The sequence below is a fragment of the Nelusetta ayraudi genome, unplaced genomic scaffold (assembly GCF_046127955.1).
Source record: "Nelusetta ayraudi isolate G7.1 ecotype Tasmania unplaced genomic scaffold, CSIRO-AGI_Nayr_v1 ptg000126l, whole genome shotgun sequence".
Classification (NCBI taxonomy): Eukaryota; Metazoa; Chordata; class Actinopteri; order Tetraodontiformes; family Monacanthidae; genus Nelusetta; species Nelusetta ayraudi.
Window position 1 is genome coordinate 77,796 of NW_027466176.1, and position 17,205 is coordinate 95,000.

Sequence of the window (17,205 nt, forward strand, 5' to 3'; positions counted from 1 at the left end):
TTTAACTGCTAAGCTAAGCTAAGTCCAGTTCTGCTTCCTGATTTCCACAGCTAAGCTAAGCTGAGATAACCCCAGTCCTGCTTTCTGAATTTAACTGCTAAGCTAAGCTAAGTCCAGTTCTGCTTCCTGATTTTAACAACTAAGCTAAGCTAATTCCAAGTTCTACTTAATGATTTCAACAGCTAAGCTAAGCTAATTCCAAGTTCTACTTCATGATTTCAACAGCTAAACTAAGCTAACTCCAGTTCTGCTTCCTGATTTCGGCACCTATGCTAAACTAACTCCAGTTCTGCTCTCTGATTTTAACTGCTAAGCTAAGCTAACTCCAGTCCTGCTTCCTGATTTCCACAGCTAAGCTAAGCTGAGATAACCCCAGTCCTGCTTTCTGACTTTAACTGCTAAGCTAAGCTAACGCCAGTCCCACTTCCTGATTTCAACAGCGCAACTAAGCTAACTCCAGTCACGCATCCTGGTGTCGAGGGCTAAGCTATGCTAAGCTAAGCTAAGCTAAGCTAAGCTAGGTCGCCGGCAGCTCCACTCACGTTGCCACCGAAGAGCTCCAGGACGAAGGTGGAGACGCTGCCGTTGATGCCGATCAGGATGTTGACGCTGGTCAGAACCACGTAGGCCGTGCTGGGGATCTTGAAGAAGAAGGAGGCCGGGTACATGAGGGGGGTGATGGACCACCTGCAGGGAGGAACACAGGGGGGTTTCAGTGAGGGGGCAGGGGGGGGGCGGGGGGGGGGGGGGGGGTTGAGGGGGGGTGCGGGAGGCGGGGCTCCTCACCCGTAGAGCAGCAGCAGCAGCGCCAGCACCGGCAGGTTGGTGGAGGAGACGTAGGCGTCTTGTTGGAAACACACGAAGATGATGATGACCAGCGTGGCAGGGACGATGTAGTTACACTGGAGGAGGACAGGGTCAGGGGTCAGAGGTCAGAGGTCAAAATTCTCTCTTCATTTCAGGGCTCGGTCTGGAGGAGATTCTTGGCTTGGTGGACTTTACTTGAGGGAGAACCCCAACAACGGTTTCTAAGCTGGTAGTTCAACGACTGTGAACTACGGAAAAGACCCCCAGTCACTGATCTTACGAAGCTCCTCCTCCAGCTGTGGAACATCACATGAAAACAGCTTCTGGTCTCAGCTGGAGGTGGGAGCTCTCGACGGATCCACAAGTTCGTTTTTATTATTTATTTATTATGACAGAAATATGCTTCCTTTTAAAGGTCCAGTGTGTAAATATTTGGCTTGATTTATGATTTTATATATATGTATATATATATATATATATATATATATGTATATATATACTGAATACTAGCGTTAGTTAGTAGTTAGTTAGTCAGTTACTGCTAATACAAATCAAATCTAATATACACTGCTCACAAATACGTAAATAAACGTGTGCAACATCAGAATGGTTCTTATTTACACCGCGCTGTCATAGTGGCCATAGTTCTACGGAAGCCTGGTGTGGACAATCCAGCTGCCTGACAGCAGAGCCTTTGGTGTTTAGGCTGCATGCCGGTGTCCTCAAAAAAAAACAACGAAGAAGAAGAAGGCAGGCAGGGAGGGAGGGAGGGCCGGGTGAGCGAAAGGAGCGCTGCAATCTGAAATAAAACCACTAGATGTCGCCGTTTCTTCCTCGTAATCTCCGAACATGGACGCAGTGGGGACCTTGGAAGGGGCTCTCTGGATGCGGAGCAGAGATGGCAGTGGAGTCTCACCATGTCCCAGATGAAGTTGGCCAGCCAGTAGAGGAGGGGCTGCACGCCGCTGATGAACTGCATGTGCTTGGCCTTGTTGACCCGCTCCTGGATGAGGAAGACCACGAAGCTGGCCGGCACGAAGGACATGGCGAAGATCACGCAGATGGACACCAGCACGTCCACCGAGGTCGTCATCCTGGGTCAGGGGGTCAGGGGGTCAGAGGTCAGGGGTCGGACTCGGACGGGACAAGGAAGCCGCGGGAATGTGCGTTTCTGGGAGAGGAGGAGGAGGAGGAGGAGGAGGAGGAGGAGGTGGCACTCACAGCGCCACCTGGGACAGCTGCTCCTTGGTGAGGTTGAGCGGGTGGTTGTGGGCCGTGATGCCGAACTGGGCCGGGTCCTGGCCCGGCTGCAGGCTGGCCCGCAAGATGCCGTTGTTCATCACGTTGAGGAAGGAGCCGATGCTGTGCCAGCCCTTGTTGTTGAACCAGATCTGAGGAGGAGGTGGAGGAGGTGGGGAGGGGGAGGGGTTAGTCTTTAGCCAACCAGGGAGGTGCCTTGACTACATATATACACACATACTATTCAAATATAAGAGTTTTTATTGACTATGTTGAAGTATGTTTGCTGTGTTGAAGTCAAGAAATAAAAGCCTAAACAATGTCACTTCTGCTTCTCCAGCTGTAGGGGGCGCTGCCATCAACACGGCTATGTTCAATTTCAAAAAACAGTCAGAAGAATAAATGCAATGCAATGGTTATGCAATCAGGAAACAGCAGAAGTGGGCGAGAAAAGCTGTTGTGTAACCCGTGTGTGTGTGTGTGTGTGTGTGTGTGTGTGTGTGTGTGTGTACCTTGACGTTGTTCTTGGTGTCCAGGCCTTGAATGAAACCGGACAGACTGTTGAAGAAGCGATCGGCTGCAGTTCCCTGGAGGGCAGACAGGGGGCGAGAGAGGAGACAGAGGTGTCATGTGATGCTGCTGCTGCTGCTGCTGCTGCCGAGCGTGCGAGCAGGAGCGAGTGTCTGACCCGGTCCAGGCGGAAGCGCCTCCTGAGCTGGGCGATGGCCAGGTCGATGTCGTCGGTGTGCGCAGGGATCTGGGAGCTCCGGGCGCCCAGCGAGAAGCCTCCGTACCTGGGCGGGGGAGGGAGACAGCGGGGGGGGGGGGGGGGGGGGGGGCCGTTAATATCACTGCCAGTGAGTCAGCCTGAACATCGGCCCACTCCGGGACCCCACCTACCGGAACTCGTTGACCCAGATCTTGTTCTTCAGACTGCAAGAGAGAAAGAAAGAAAAGAAAAATGTGCGTCAGAGAAATTCTTGACTTCAGCGTCCCAGTTTCCATCGTGTGCAGATGATACTACTGGTATCGGTACTGATACCTGATACTGGTATGGTATTGGATATCGTATCGGAACAATACCATACCAGTATCAGGTATCAGCGCCAATATCAGCATCAGGTATTGATACCAGTACTGATATCGAGACCATATACCGATACCAACACCAACATGATACCAGTGTTGGGTATTTTTACTGATACCTGATACTGTTATGGTATTGGATATCGTATCGGAACTAACACCAATGTCGATACCAGTACCAGGTACCAGCACCAATATCAGTCTCAGGTATTAATACCAATACTGATCTTGAGACCAATACCGATACCAATACCAACACGATACCAGTGTTGGGTATCGCTACTGATACCAGCATAACTGATCCATGATGCAAACAAATACAAAAGCATCCTGCAGACAGTGAGCTTCACCTCTTGCCGATGATCTTGGCGTAGGTCTTCACCAGGTAGTCGGAGATGTTCCTCCCTGTTAGGTTCTGCAGGGTTCCTTCATCACTGATCTTCATCTGGACACGAAGACACACAGCAGGGTGAGTGGAGGAGGAGAGGTAGAGGAGGAAGATGAAGAGGAGCAGGAGGAGGAGGATGAAGAAGAGGATGAAGAGCAGCAGCGCCACCTGTGGGGGGGGCAGTCCTCCAGCTCCTGCTGGGCACTCTGGCAGCATCCTCTTGCGTCCCTCACAGCTGCACTCACACTGGGGGGAGGGGTTCTCCAGGGTCCAGTTGCCCTGCTGGAGCAGCTGCTGCACACTAGGGGGCACCGAGGGCGCCCACCAGTCGCCTTCCACCGGCCTGCAGGGGGGGTCCCTGGAGCGGGGTGACATCATCAACACCATCAAAACCACCACCAGTCCACCAGTCCATCTAGACCAGCTGTGGGCAAACTCTGGCCCGTGGACCCAATATGGCCCCGCAGTGTCATTATATTTGGTCCACTGGTTTTATCCAACGTATCCATGTAGCGCTAAGACTACAAATCCCAGAATGCTCTGACCCTACTGAGTGTTTGCGTTGGACCTCCTGGACTGGACACTCACCCGCTGATCTCTCCCTCCATGCAGTGAGTCCCGAACCCGGGTCTGCTCGTCAGCGCCCCCAGCAGCTTGTTTATGTGAAGGTCTTCGGGAAGGTCGTTGCTGCAAAAACCACACGCATCACACAGACGCAAAAAAAAAACAAAAAACACACACAAACTTTATTGATCGTTTTGCACCAAAATCATCAATCGGCATCATTTCCTGCTCGTGACTCCAGAGTGTGCTAGAGGCAACAGCGCCACCTCACCTGATGAAGGTGAACTGCTCGCCGTACATGCGGGGGTCCAATGGCAGACTGGGGTGTTTTCCAAACGGAGGCACGATGAGACTGAAGACCAGAGCGATGCACACAAACACTGCTGGCAGCACAATCTGGGGAAATAGATTTAGATAGAATAGACTTACGTTAAGTTACGTTAAGTTACGTCAAGTTACGTCAAGTTACGTCAAGTTACGTCAAGTTACGCTGTGTTGCTTTATGTCAAGTTATGTTAAGTTAGGTTAAACTGTGTTGTGTTGAGTAACGTTAAGTTAGGTTAGGTTAAATTAAATTAAGTTGTGTTAAATTAAGTTAAGTTAAGCTAAGTTAAGTTAAGTTACGTTAAGTTACGCTGTGTTGCTTTATGTTATGTTACGTTATGTTACGTTTGAGTACAATAGAACATAATAGAATCAAATAGAATAGAACATAACAGAAGATAATAGAATAGAATAGAACAGGTTAGGTTAGCTGAACAGGAAGTGAGGGGGCGGGGCCTGACCTGTGCGAAGAAGCCCTTCCTGGAGCGGCGGGCGTACAGGAAGCGCTTCCAGAGCAGAGCCACGAACTGCTGCCTCTTCAGGCTCCAGCCCTTCACTTGGTAGGAGCCCTTCCCATCCGTCCCACTCAGCCAGTCCGTCTCCCGGGACTCTGCAGCGAGGGGGGGGGGTCAGAGGTCAGAGGTCAGAGGGCGCAACAAAAACAACAACTAGAAAACAGGAGGGTCTGAATCAGGGTCTGCTGGTGTTTCACAGAAGGGAAGACGCTCAGTTTCAGCCTCAACGTTCCATTGGTTCATTGACTTGTATTCACTTGTGGGTCTGTTGTGTGTCATTGTGTGTAGTGTGTGTTATTGTGTGCATTTCCAGCGTTACTGACGGAAATGTCGAAGCTAAATGAGCAGCTTTGCTCCAAACTGCTCCACCTCCGTGCAGTCCAGGTTCACGCCCTCCTCCATCCACTCCCAGAAGAGCTGAGAGTCCTGGGGCGGGACTAAATGCTGGATTTACCCAATGAGCTTCTAGTTTTCCTGCTCCATTAAATCCACCAGAGAAGATATAGAAACACTAGAAGAAGAAACTCTAATCCGAGACGAAGAAGTTTCTGATCCTCAATGAAGGGGGGAGTGCGGACACTGTCCGTGGAGATGCGTCAGTGGCCCCCTCGGTGACATCACAAAGGGGCCCACGGCTGCTTGTGCAAAGGCGCGAGTCGTTACCTGGATCTCCCTCGGAGTCGTTGAAGTCGAAGTCGTCCTCGGTGAAGGGCTTCAGGCAGCTCTGGTGGTCTCCGAAGGCGTGGTGGCGCCGCGTCCTGGTGGGCACCACACCATCTGCAAGGGCGCAGGCACACAGGTAGGGTGGGTGAGTCAGCGTGAGCGCCACCTGCTGTCCGACCGGGAGGCAGCTAGTGAGCTGAGGTCTTACCTGAGAGCTCCACAGAGTCCACGCCGCTCTCCTCAGCAACCTTCAGGAAGATCTGCAGAGGAGACCAACCAGGTCCAGTCAGGAGGGATTCTTAAGATCACTGCTTTTATTATTATTATTATTATTATTATTGTTATAGAAACAAATTATTTATTTAGGAGGAAGTCTTCCAGCTGCTGCTGCTGCTGCTGCTGCTGCTGCTGCTCACCTCCTCCAGGGTGGTGTCTGAGATGCCGTAGCTTGAGATACCCAGGTCGGAGAGGCGGTCGTCCAGCTCGTGGAAGAGCTCCACGAAGGCTCCGTCCTTGGCCGACTGGTAGGGCAGCACGTAGGTGAGCTCGTGGCCCAGGTCCTCCACCAGCCGGGCCTCGGCCACGTGGCCGAAGATCACGCTGGAGATCAGAGACACGTCTGCAGGGGTGGGGGGAGAGCAGAGGGTCAGTAGAAGAAGAACAGGGAGAAGAAGGTGGAGGAGAAGAAGGAGGAGAAGATGAAGAGCTAGAAGAAGGAGGAGGAGAAGAAGAACTAGAAGAAGAAAAAGGAGGAGGAGAAGGAGGAAAAGGTTGAACAAAGTTTCCTACCAATGGTGGTGGTTTCACTCTCTGGTTCGCTGCCCAGGCCGGCGTCAGAGCTGCTCTCAGACACACTGTCCTCCTGCAGGGACGAGGTCACAAATCATCAGTTAGCACACACACACACACACACACACACACACACACACACACACACACACACACACTCTCCCTGGTGTCCTCTGACCTTCTCGGCCTTCTTGCTGTAGGACACGGTGCTGGCTGAGTTCCTGCAGGACTGCAGCAGCAGGTCCGAGTCCCTCTTGACCAGGGTCAGGTAGTAGCCGGTCCCCAGCTGGGTCTTGAGGAAGAGGGAGGAGCCCACGCAGCACAGCTTCCCGTGGGAGATGATGGCGATGCGGTCGCCCAGGATGTCGGCCTCGTCCATGTGGTGGGTGGACAGCAGGATGGTGCGGCCTGGTGGGGGGGGGGTGAGCCGCCGTCAGCTGACACTGACCCAACCATTCAGACAACCTGTCTGTTCCTGCAGCTGATCGTTTCGATCGATCGTTCGCTTGATCGATTCTATCGTTTATTCGTTTCGCTCATGTGTTCAATTGCTCGACCATTCGATTGTTTGTTCATTTGTGCGATCGAACAGATATAGAATAGAATAGGTTAGAATAGAATAGAATGAAGAAAAAAGTTCGCTCATTCGTTTGTTCGTCTGTTTGTTCGATCGGTCAAACCATCGTCCGTTTGCTCGCGCCTTTGTGTTCATTCGTTCGATCGTTTCTTTGTTCACTCGCTCGTTTTGTTCGATTATCCGTCGGTCCGTTGGCGCTGACTCACCCTGCCGGTACTTGAGCAGCAGGTCCCAGATGCCCCGGCGGGCGTAGGGGTCCACACCAGCGGTGGGCTCGTCCAGGATCACCACCTTGGAGCCGCCCACGAAGGCCAAGGCCACCGACAGCTTCCGCTGCATCCCTCCTGCACAGCCACCGGGGGGGGTGGGGGTGGGGGGGGGGGAGAGAGCAGAAGCCAGCAGTGGTCAGGGACGGTGACTCTGAATCATCTCGGGACCTGAGAACCTGGAATCCCGGCAGCGCTGCTGACCAGAGAGCGTGCTGGTGCGAGACGTTCGCTTGTGCGGAAGGCCCACGTCGTTGACGATCTGCTCCATCTCGGCCTTCACCCGCTCCTCGGGGAGACCTTTCAGACGGCCATAGAACCAGATGTGCTCTTCCACCGTCAGCCTGCAGGGGGAGACGTGACTCCAGAGTTAGCCAGAAGTTGAATGGACCGTGCAAAACAGGAGGAGGAGTGAGGAAGAGTCCACCTACATGCTGAAGAGCACGTTGTGCTGCGGGCAGACGCCCAGGTTCTGGCGGATGGCGCTGAGCTCGGTGCGGATGTCCTTCCCCAGGATGTAGGCCGTCCCCGAGGTGGGCGGGAACAGGCCCGTCAGGATGGACCTATCAGAGGAGGAGGACAAAGACGGAGACGGTTTTTAGGAGAGGAGAGCTCACTGAAAGACCTGGACCTGATGGTCCTGGTGGTCCTGGACTTGGACCTCTAGACCTGATCCTGGTCTTAGTGCTGGACCTAAACTTGGTCCTTGACCTGGCCATGGTCCTGGATCTGGTGCTGGTTCAAGTCTGGTTCAGGTCCTGGTCATGTTCCTGGACTTGGACTTGGACCTAGATCTGAACCTTGACCTGGACCTGGACCCGGACCTGAACCTGAACCCAATCCTGTCCTTGGACCTGGACCTACTCATGGTCCTGGACCTGGACCTGAACGAGGACCTGGTCCTGGACCTTGCCCTGTTCCTGCTCCTGTTCTTGGACCTGGACCCGATGGGCCGGGTTGTCCCGCGGTTCTTACATGGTGGTGGTCTTGCCGGCCCCGTTGTGTCCCAGGAAGGAGGTGATCTGGCCGCTGTAGAACTTGAGGGACAGTCCGTCCACAGCCAGCTTGTTGCCGTGGCTGTAGACCTTGACCAGGTTCTGGATGTAGACGCCGGGCTCGATGTGAGAAGGCTCCTCCTCGATGCAGACCGCTGGTTTGTTGCACAACAGAGTTCCCTTCATCAGAACAACAACAACCAGCACGAGCTCCAAAGAAGATGGCAATGACGGGAGTCGTGTGCGAACCTTCAGCGTTGCCCTTCTTGGAGAGGGAGGACGAGAGACTCAGGTTCTCCTTCTCTCCGCACCAGTAGGTCCTGGTGAAGGGGAAGTACCAGGGCCTGGGGATCCCGTACTGACCTGCGACACCGGAGGAGGAGTTTCTTTTAGTAAGATCTCGCCCAAGAAACTGAACTCTTTGGACTCCACTGGTGATTCATTCATCCGTTCATCTTGCAAAGGAACTCTTTGGATGTCCAGGTAACGCCACGCATTTAGCCTGGTGTTTACAGCTGGCTGACGAAAAACTGTCTGAAGATATCTACCTCGCTTGCAATATACCTTGAAAACCATTCCCTCACTATATCAAAGATCTTGCACTCGATATTATAATTTATTCTATATCCATACATACATATATGTACACACACACACACATATATATATATATATATATGTATAATAAATATATAAATCAAATCAAATTGAAATGAACTGAATCAAATCAAATCCAATCGAGTCGAATCAAATTGAATCAATTCAAACTGAATCAAACTGAAGCGGTGGACTGAATCCCACCAGGTGCCGTGGCTCACCGGGGAAGACGGCCTCGATGTACCAGGTCATGACCCCGTAGAGGACGGCGTCCAGCAGCATGAGGCAGATGGAGGTGGTGAGGTTGTAGCTGTCCTCCTCCAGGGGGCTGGCCAGCAGGTTGGACCACTGGATGCCCACGCCCTGCTCCTCAAACAGCGCAAAGTACTCGCAGCCGAAGCCAAAGGCCACCGGGGACAGCAGGCTCTGCAAGAGACAGAGGAAAAGCAAAGTTGCAACCAAGTCAGTGTCTTTGAAGCCCCACCAGGGGGTTTAGCTCTTAGAACCACCCAGAACCACCTAGAACCACCCAGAAGCACCAGGGTGTTTAGCTCTTAGAACCACCCAGAACCATCCAGAACCATCTAGAACCTCCTAGAACCACCCGGAACCATCTAGAACCACCAGGGGGTTTAGCTCTTAGAACCACCCAGAACCACGCAGAACCATCCAGAAGCACCAGGATGTTTAGCTCCTTATTGAAATTACTCTGGAAACACTGCAATCATGTTGGTCAAACTCTTTGCTAAATGTCTCCCAGGATGTATTTATTGCCCCCAGAAAATTTGCATTTGTTTCAAAATTGCAAAAAAAATAAAAAAAATAAAAAATTGTTCTATATTTTTCAACGTATATAACTGTCAAGAATATATATGTAAATAATATAACTGGTGTGTCACTCACCACCACCACTTTGGCTCCGAAGCCCACGTAGTCCTGCCAGGCCACACACAGCACGTAGGGCAGGTAGAGCGTGAAGTAGATGATGCCCCCGCAGGCGGCTGCCAGGTTGGCGCGGGAGAAGAGCGTGCTGATGAGGAAGCACTGCATGATGGTCACCACGCCGAAGGAGCCCAGGAAGAGGAAGACCACGCCGGGGTCGCTGTAGGGCAGCAGGTTGCCCATCTGACCCACAACACAACAGAGAGGAGGGAGTGAGACCAAACGAGTCGGGAGTCGGGAGTCGGGAGTCGTTGTCCTTCAATTCTTATTATATACATCCAGGTATTGTACAGTGTATATATTTACAAGTTCATTTTTTTTGGTATGTAAAGTGTATTTCAAAGATTGTTAGTCGTTGATTACTTGCATTTTAGCATTCACCAATACCGATACTGAGTACTTAAAGAGGCCATCACACGTGATACAATTACTGATTTCCACAGTTGTGTTATTTGAACAATATTTCTCAGCATGTTTTTTTCGAGAACAAGTTTTGTATTTTACGAGCATGACTGGAGAACTCGACCCCTGATATCGGTACCGATACCTCATACTGGTATCGGTGCCAATACCTCATACTGGTATCGGTGCATCATGTAGGATGTTTTTTTAATTTCTGTAGTGCTGCAACATAGCAATGTCCTTGTTGTGGGATAAATAAAGTTGTTGAATCGAATTGAAGTGAATTGAATTTAATCGAATCGAATCAAATCAAATCCAGTGTAATCAACCAGGAAGTGTGAGATGAGCCCACCTTAAGCAGCATGACCAGCAGGGCGGCGCTGATGAGCAGCGGGATGAGGCTGCTGATGAACCAGCTGAGCCACAGGGTGCCGTTGTTGAGGCCCATGATCCTCATGGTCTCCTTGAGCCGCGCCTCCTTCTCGTAGACCACGCCCTTGATGATGATGGCCACCGAGTACATCCAGGCCAGCGTCATGAAGAGCGGCATGGAGCGGCTCATCACCCGCAGGAAGCTGCACACGTGGAGTAGAGCTCAAGGTCAAGGTCCAGGTCAAGGTCACCCCCTCTAACTCCCCACCCTCCCTCAGCCACGGCTGGCTCCCCCACACCCACATGTCGTCCACGTAGCAGGGGTAGGGCATCTGCTGGATGTAGACGCCCGTCCTCTCCTTGCTGCCCGTCACGGCCCGGATGATGCCTTGCTCAATGACGTCCTGCAGGTAGGAGAAGCCGCCCCAGATGTAGCGCAGGTCCTCGAAGGGGTCGGCCCTGGGGCCCGGGTCCCAGTACCTGCAGGGGGCGGGGCCACCACGGGTCAGCAGAGCACAGCAGGGCCACAACAATACAATACTACAACTGTTAAAGGGCCACAGAGTCAAAGACCCATATATGTATACAGTATGTATATATATATATATATATGTATATATATATATATATACAGTATAAGTATGAGTAGGAGTTGAGTACTTTTCTTTTAAAATTCTGAACAAAAAGAACCACAAGAAGGAAAAACTGGGTTGAGTGAAGTCGGGTTAAGCTGCGTCAGGTGCGCCGAGCTGCTCCTCCTACCCGTCCTTGATCTTGTTGGTCCTTTCCACGTTGTCGATGTCCATGCGGATCTTGTAGTTGACGTTGGGTGGCAGCTCGGCGCTCTGGCTCTGCTGGCTGATATCGGGGAAGACGATCCCAGCCCAGAACTTCTGGTTGCTCAGGAGACTCATGGACTTGTTGACCAGCTTCTCCTCGCTGGCCACCGGCTCCAGCTTGTCCAGGTTGACGCACTGAGTGAGGAGGAGGAGGAGGGGAGTGGGGGGGGGGGGGCGGCAGGTTGTCATTCTTCACCTCTCCGAGGTGGACAACATTGAACCCTAGTTTCTCCTTTAAACTCCAGGAAATGTATTGCTCAGAATGACGAAAGAAAAAACGTCTGTTTTCTTTGATCAAATCACACAAAATCAAAGCAAGCAAGGCGGAAAAATAAATAATTGTAAAGTTTTTAAGTGGGCGGCCTTGTCGCCTCACAGCAAGAAGGTTGTGGGTTCGATTCCCGGGTCTCCTGGAGGCTCTCTGTGTGGTAGTTTGTATGTTCTCTCCAGGTTCTCCAGCTCCAAAAACACTCATGGCAGGAGAACTGGGAAAACTCTAAAGTGTGTGTGTGTGTGTGTGTGTGTGTGTGTGTGTGTGTGTGTGTGTGTGAATGCTTGTGTGTCTCCATGCGGCCCTGTGGTGGATGATGTTTCTTCACGCACTGACCTCCATGAAGCGGGAGATGGTCTGCACGGCCTGGTCCGTCTCGTTGAAGACGTCCCTCCAGGTGAAGGCCGAGCCGGCGGGGCGACGGTCCTCCGACGCCTTGGACAGGAAGTGGGAGACGTCGGACACCTGCCACTCAGTGCCACTGAGCTGAGCGTTGAAGAAGGAGGCGCTGGCGTTGTTCTGGAGGAGGGTCTGCCGGAGGAGGAGGAGAAGGAGAAGGAGTTTGAGTTGAGTAAAACAAATACAAAATGAAATATTCATTTTCTCCGTTTGTCTTCTTGCTTGTCAACTGACTGAAGAACTCTGTGGCCTTCAGGCCTCCTTCTTCTCCTTCTTCTCCTTCTTCTCCTTCTTCTTCTTCTGTGGTCTTCATCCCTGACTCTGTTGTTTGTGCTGTGTGGTGTTGCTGACCCACATTGAGAGAATTCTCCCGCCATTCACTTCAATAAATAAACAGGCCTCTCCCCCGCGAGGAGATGTTGATCCAGATCAAACAGATCCAACAGCTATGACATCACACAGCGGCACCTGGGTCACGTGACATTGTGTCTATCAATAGCCTTGAACGACACTAGAATAAATGCTAGAAAATGAAAAGTTAAATATCCCAAAAAGATGGCAAAAAAATGAAACCCTCCACAAGCTGTTTTCAAGATTTGAATATTTAAATGAAATATTAAGTAATAATATTATATTAGAGATTATCATTATTGATAATATTTACACGAGTCATCCAAAAATATTTATCCAAATGTTTCTTTTCCTGATGTCTTCATACATCATTTTGTCATATTAGTTTGATCACCTCGACTTTAACCAAAGACCTGTTGGCCACTGTTGGCCACTAGGGGGCGTCAGTGTGATTTCCACCGGCAGTAAAACTAATGAGGCAGCCTTGAGGAGACTTCATAAAGCCTTGCTGTCCAACTGTTGATTGTTGAAGCGTATTGCATTTACCTGGCAAATAAAAAAAAAATCTCTGTTTTTCAGTGAAATTATTTCTGTTTTTCGTGCAAATTTTGCAACTCCGGGATCAATTGGATAAATATGGCATCATGGCTCCATGGATACAAAATTATGCATTTGAAGTGCATTCAGACCGGCTACGTGGTCACCACCATACAGCACTACCATGCCGTAGTAGAGTCACCCAGCTACTGTTTTCTCGCGGGATTTCAAAATAAATAAAAAAAAAACAAACAGGGCGGAAAAAAAAAGAGCAAAAAAAACAGAAATAATTACACTGAAAAACAGATTATTTTTTTAATTTCCCAAGTGAATGCGATACGCTTCCGTAGTTTAAAAAATAGTTTTATTTTTTATTTTTCTGAACAGTTTTTTTTCCTCAGGGTGCGTGAGAGATAAAAGCATCTGCGTGCCACATTTACTCTGCTGCGGTGCCAGCGGCTGTCTGGCTGCTGATTGCAGCTCATTGGAGACTGATTAGACTCTAGAGTGTAAACAGGAAGTAGCGTACGTGCACCACACACACACACACACACACACACACACACACACACACACACACACACACACACACACACACACACACACACAGTGCCTGACTCACCCTGACCAGGTCCACCTCCTCGCCCTCCTCCATGAACTGCCAGACTTTGGGCCGCAGCTCGTCCCAGACGGCTCCCAGGTCCCGCAGGAGGCCCAGGTCCTGGAAGGTCCTGTTGACCTGCTGGATGATCCTCTGGGTGGCCGGAGTGTCGGGGGTGTACAGGATCTTCCCCACCAGCAGTGGCTTCAGAGCCCTCCAGATCATCCTGGACACCGGGCTGGACTCCAGGTTCCGCATGATGCTGTTGCAGTAGGGAGCTGCAGGAGGAGGGAGAGGCAGGAAGGAAAATATCCATCAATCCATCTAAAATATTAATTCATTAATTGATAAATGTGACTAGGGGACAATCTTAGAAACAATATACATACATATATATAAATCATTAATTAATGAATTGTTAAATGTGAAGAGGGCTGCAGTTTCAGAGGCAAAATGAAAATAAACACATTCATAAATAAAAAAAATATTTAAATGAATGAAAATAAATACATAGAAATTGGTAAGTGACATAAATAAATATATAAAAATAAATAAGTGAGTCAGTCAGTAAATGAATAACTGGATGGATGGATGGATGGATGGATGGATGGGTGGATGGATGGATGATGGATGGATGGATGGATGGATGGATGGGTGGGTGGGTGGGTGGATGGAGGGGTGGGTGGATGGATGGATGATGGATGATGGATGGATGGATGGATGGGTGGATGGATGGGTGGGTGGATGGATGGATGGATGGGTGGATGGATGGGTGGATGTAAAGGAGGAGCGGTGGCCACTCACTGGAGGAGTTGTCGTAGAGCGACAGGGGCTCGCTGTCGCTGTCGTTGCCGTGGTTGCCAAACAGCGCCTTGTAGTTGTTGTCCTCGTACCAGTTGAGCGACTTGATCTTCAGGCCGCCGCCCTCTGGGTGGCCGCACACGATGCGGGACACGGCCTGGTACGTCTGGCTGGGCGACGAGGCCGACGAGTTGGCCGTCAGGTAGAGCAGCTCCCTGCGCAGGTCCTTCCAGCTGTGGATGCTGGCCAGCTGCAGAAGCACACACACACACACACACACACACACACACACACACACACACACACACACACACACACACACACACACACACACACACACGAGGTTGGATGTCAGGTTTTCTACACACACACACACCAGCGCGACGTGAATATGCATCTAAAGTTTCTTTGTGACTCCTGTGATCACAGTCGTAGGAGCTTCTCACAACAACAATCATACAATTACACACACACACACACACACACACACACAATGCATTGCTGGTGTTGAGGCTGTTGTTGCATCAGGCTGCAGGGCGCTTGCTTGGCTGCTTAGTCAGCTTTTTGCCAGCGGTGGAGGTTATTAGAGGTCAGAGGACGAGTCGGGACGAGTTCAGACGACAAGAAGCATGCACCAACAATTATGTCACCCACTTGTGACGGAGAGAGAGAGAGAGAGAGAGAGAGAGAAAGGGAGAGAGAGGGGGAGAGAGAGAGGTTACTGGAGTTCACTCACACACCAGTTTTGGGGTTGATGGGATGAGATTCACATTTTAGGGAGAATTGTGAGAGAGAAAAGAAGGAAAAACAGGAGGAGGAGGAGGAGGAGGAACAAAGAGAGGTTATCGTAGGTCGTTGACCTCACAGGCCTCACACACACACACACACACACACACACACACACACACACACACTGCTATTATATCCACCATTGCTTGCTAATATACAAAACACACACACACACACACACACACACACACACACAACTGAGGCTGCACAGTCACAGTCACATGCTTCTGCTTTTCACAGGAAAAGAAAAAAATTAGCGTGAGCCTGTCTGTCTCCCTGTCTGTCTCCATGTCTGTCTGTCTGTCTGTCTGTCTCCATGTCTGTCTGTCTGTCTGTCTGTCTGTCTATCTCCCTGTCTGTCTCCCTGTCTGTCTCCATGTCTGTTTCCCTGTCTGTCTGTCTCCCTGTCTGTCTGTCTGTCTGTCTCCATGTCTGTCTGTCTGTCTGTCTCCCTGTCTGTCTCCATGTCTGTCTGCCTCCATGTCTGCCTCCCTGTCTGTCTTCATGTCTGTCTGTCTGTCAGTCAGTCTGCTCCTGTCCGTCTGTCTCCATGTCTGTCTCCCTGTCTCCCTGTCTGTCTGTCTGTCTGCTCCTGTCTGTCTGTCTGTGCTCCTGTCCGTCTGTCTCCATGTCTGTCCGTCTGTTTCCATGTCTGTCTCCCTGTTTCCCTGTCTGTCTGTCATGTCTTGGGTGTCAGTTGGCTGCTGGCTGTTAAAAGTGTACAGAATGTTCCCGAGGAGGCGGCACGTATGGAGCGCCCACCACCTTATTTCACTCAGTGTGTGTGTGTGTGTGTGTGTGTGTGTGTCACATTAACCTGACTACCCCCCCCCCCCCCCCCGCACCCCTCGCAGGGGAAATTGCACACAAGGACTCGGCCTCACGATAAAAGAGACGGAAACAAAAAACTGCTCTCGCATCAGAACCATTAGCACTCCACACACACACACACACACACACACACACACACACACACACACACACACACACACACACAGCACACAGCAGCAGCAGCAGTTTGTCCCACAGTAACCTCAGAGCTCAGCGGCTGAGTACGAGGTTACTAGAGTTCAAGTCTCTGCTTCAAGCTCACCATCACCGGCACTGGAGCGGCTCCCCCTGGGGGCAGGAGGCTGAACTAACCCTAACCCTAACCCCATAACTTCATCACCTGGACCAGGTCTGAGCTAAACACCAGGAACACCAGGAGCTTTCCTGCTCACCAGAGACACACAACCCACAAAGCTGTTGGGACTCGAAGGTCCCAAGAGCAGCCGAGACCTCCAGCATGCCGGCAGGGGGGGGCGGTAGAGTCTCCAACCACTCACCTACCGCAGACCCAGTCACATGACATGGGGGCCGACAACGCTCCATTAAAAAGAGCCCGATTATCATCTGAAAGAGGTCACGTTGCATAACAACGCGCCGGGATTTGGAAAATGTTTTGCGGTCAGATATGAAGACTCATCCGGTTTCACCACAGTCGCTGCTTTCTCCACGCACGGCTTCACTGAACAGTGAAGAAGTGGAGAAGAAGAAGGGGAAGGAGAGGAAAACACAAAGAGGATGAATGTTTTCCCCTCCAACGGTCGACCTGCAGCGACGCGACGCCGCAGTGGGGGCGGAACAAGCGGCTCCAGTCTCACAACACTGGCGTCTGTGTTCCAGCTGGTGAAGCGGTCTGACGCTCAGAAGATCAGGAGCCCAGAAGGAGCTCCACTGTTCTGGAGGAGCCGCTTCCAACGCAATCATTGTGTGTGCTTCTAACTGTGTCTGAACCTCCCTTTGAGAAGAGTGTGTGAGGAAAAGCGCTTCAAAAATGGTGTTAAAAATGTATTATTATGATTATTATTACTGTTATTACTGTTATTATTGTTGTTAAACTGAAGTGGTTCCAGCGCTCCTGCTGGGTTTTAGCAGCAGCAATCACAGAGCAATTGCCACAAGGAAAAAGAAAAACAAGCTTTTTTATTCAGAGCGCGGGAAAGACATTTTGAGAAGACGTTGTCGCCGCCCTGGTGGCGCTGCGTTATGTTTCTCATGGTTTATTTTTGCCTGGCCGCACTGATATCGGCTGCCCGGGATTGAATC

General features: G+C 50.9%; 1 protein-coding gene across 1 annotated transcript in view; it reads right to left on the reverse strand.

The window, feature by feature from the left end:
* The window catches only part of LOC142904270 (phospholipid-transporting ATPase ABCA1-like), a 37,550-nt gene that overhangs the window by 5,352 nt on the left and 14,993 nt on the right, over positions 1-17,205 (reverse strand). The window contains exons 9-38 of the mRNA XM_076050245.1: positions 14,329-14,575; positions 13,546-13,802; positions 11,973-12,167; positions 11,289-11,500; positions 10,830-11,006; positions 10,507-10,729; positions 9,714-9,935; positions 9,032-9,236; positions 8,463-8,576; positions 8,194-8,368; positions 7,650-7,781; positions 7,423-7,562; positions 7,159-7,296; positions 6,554-6,783; positions 6,376-6,448; positions 6,003-6,205; positions 5,795-5,846; positions 5,587-5,700; positions 4,870-5,018; positions 4,356-4,480; positions 4,109-4,207; positions 3,689-3,878; positions 3,483-3,577; positions 2,947-2,979; positions 2,735-2,840; positions 2,559-2,633; positions 2,029-2,198; positions 1,724-1,901; positions 787-902; positions 543-687 (exon numbers count right to left, since the gene is read on the reverse strand). Of these exons, the coding sequence (XP_075906360.1) occupies positions 543-687; positions 787-902; positions 1,724-1,901; positions 2,029-2,198; positions 2,559-2,633; positions 2,735-2,840; positions 2,947-2,979; positions 3,483-3,577; positions 3,689-3,878; positions 4,109-4,207; positions 4,356-4,480; positions 4,870-5,018; positions 5,587-5,700; positions 5,795-5,846; positions 6,003-6,205; positions 6,376-6,448; positions 6,554-6,783; positions 7,159-7,296; positions 7,423-7,562; positions 7,650-7,781; positions 8,194-8,368; positions 8,463-8,576; positions 9,032-9,236; positions 9,714-9,935; positions 10,507-10,729; positions 10,830-11,006; positions 11,289-11,500; positions 11,973-12,167; positions 13,546-13,802; positions 14,329-14,575 (4,590 nt within the window). The remainder of the gene's footprint in view (positions 1-542; positions 688-786; positions 903-1,723; positions 1,902-2,028; positions 2,199-2,558; positions 2,634-2,734; positions 2,841-2,946; positions 2,980-3,482; positions 3,578-3,688; positions 3,879-4,108; positions 4,208-4,355; positions 4,481-4,869; positions 5,019-5,586; positions 5,701-5,794; positions 5,847-6,002; positions 6,206-6,375; positions 6,449-6,553; positions 6,784-7,158; positions 7,297-7,422; positions 7,563-7,649; positions 7,782-8,193; positions 8,369-8,462; positions 8,577-9,031; positions 9,237-9,713; positions 9,936-10,506; positions 10,730-10,829; positions 11,007-11,288; positions 11,501-11,972; positions 12,168-13,545; positions 13,803-14,328; positions 14,576-17,205) is intronic.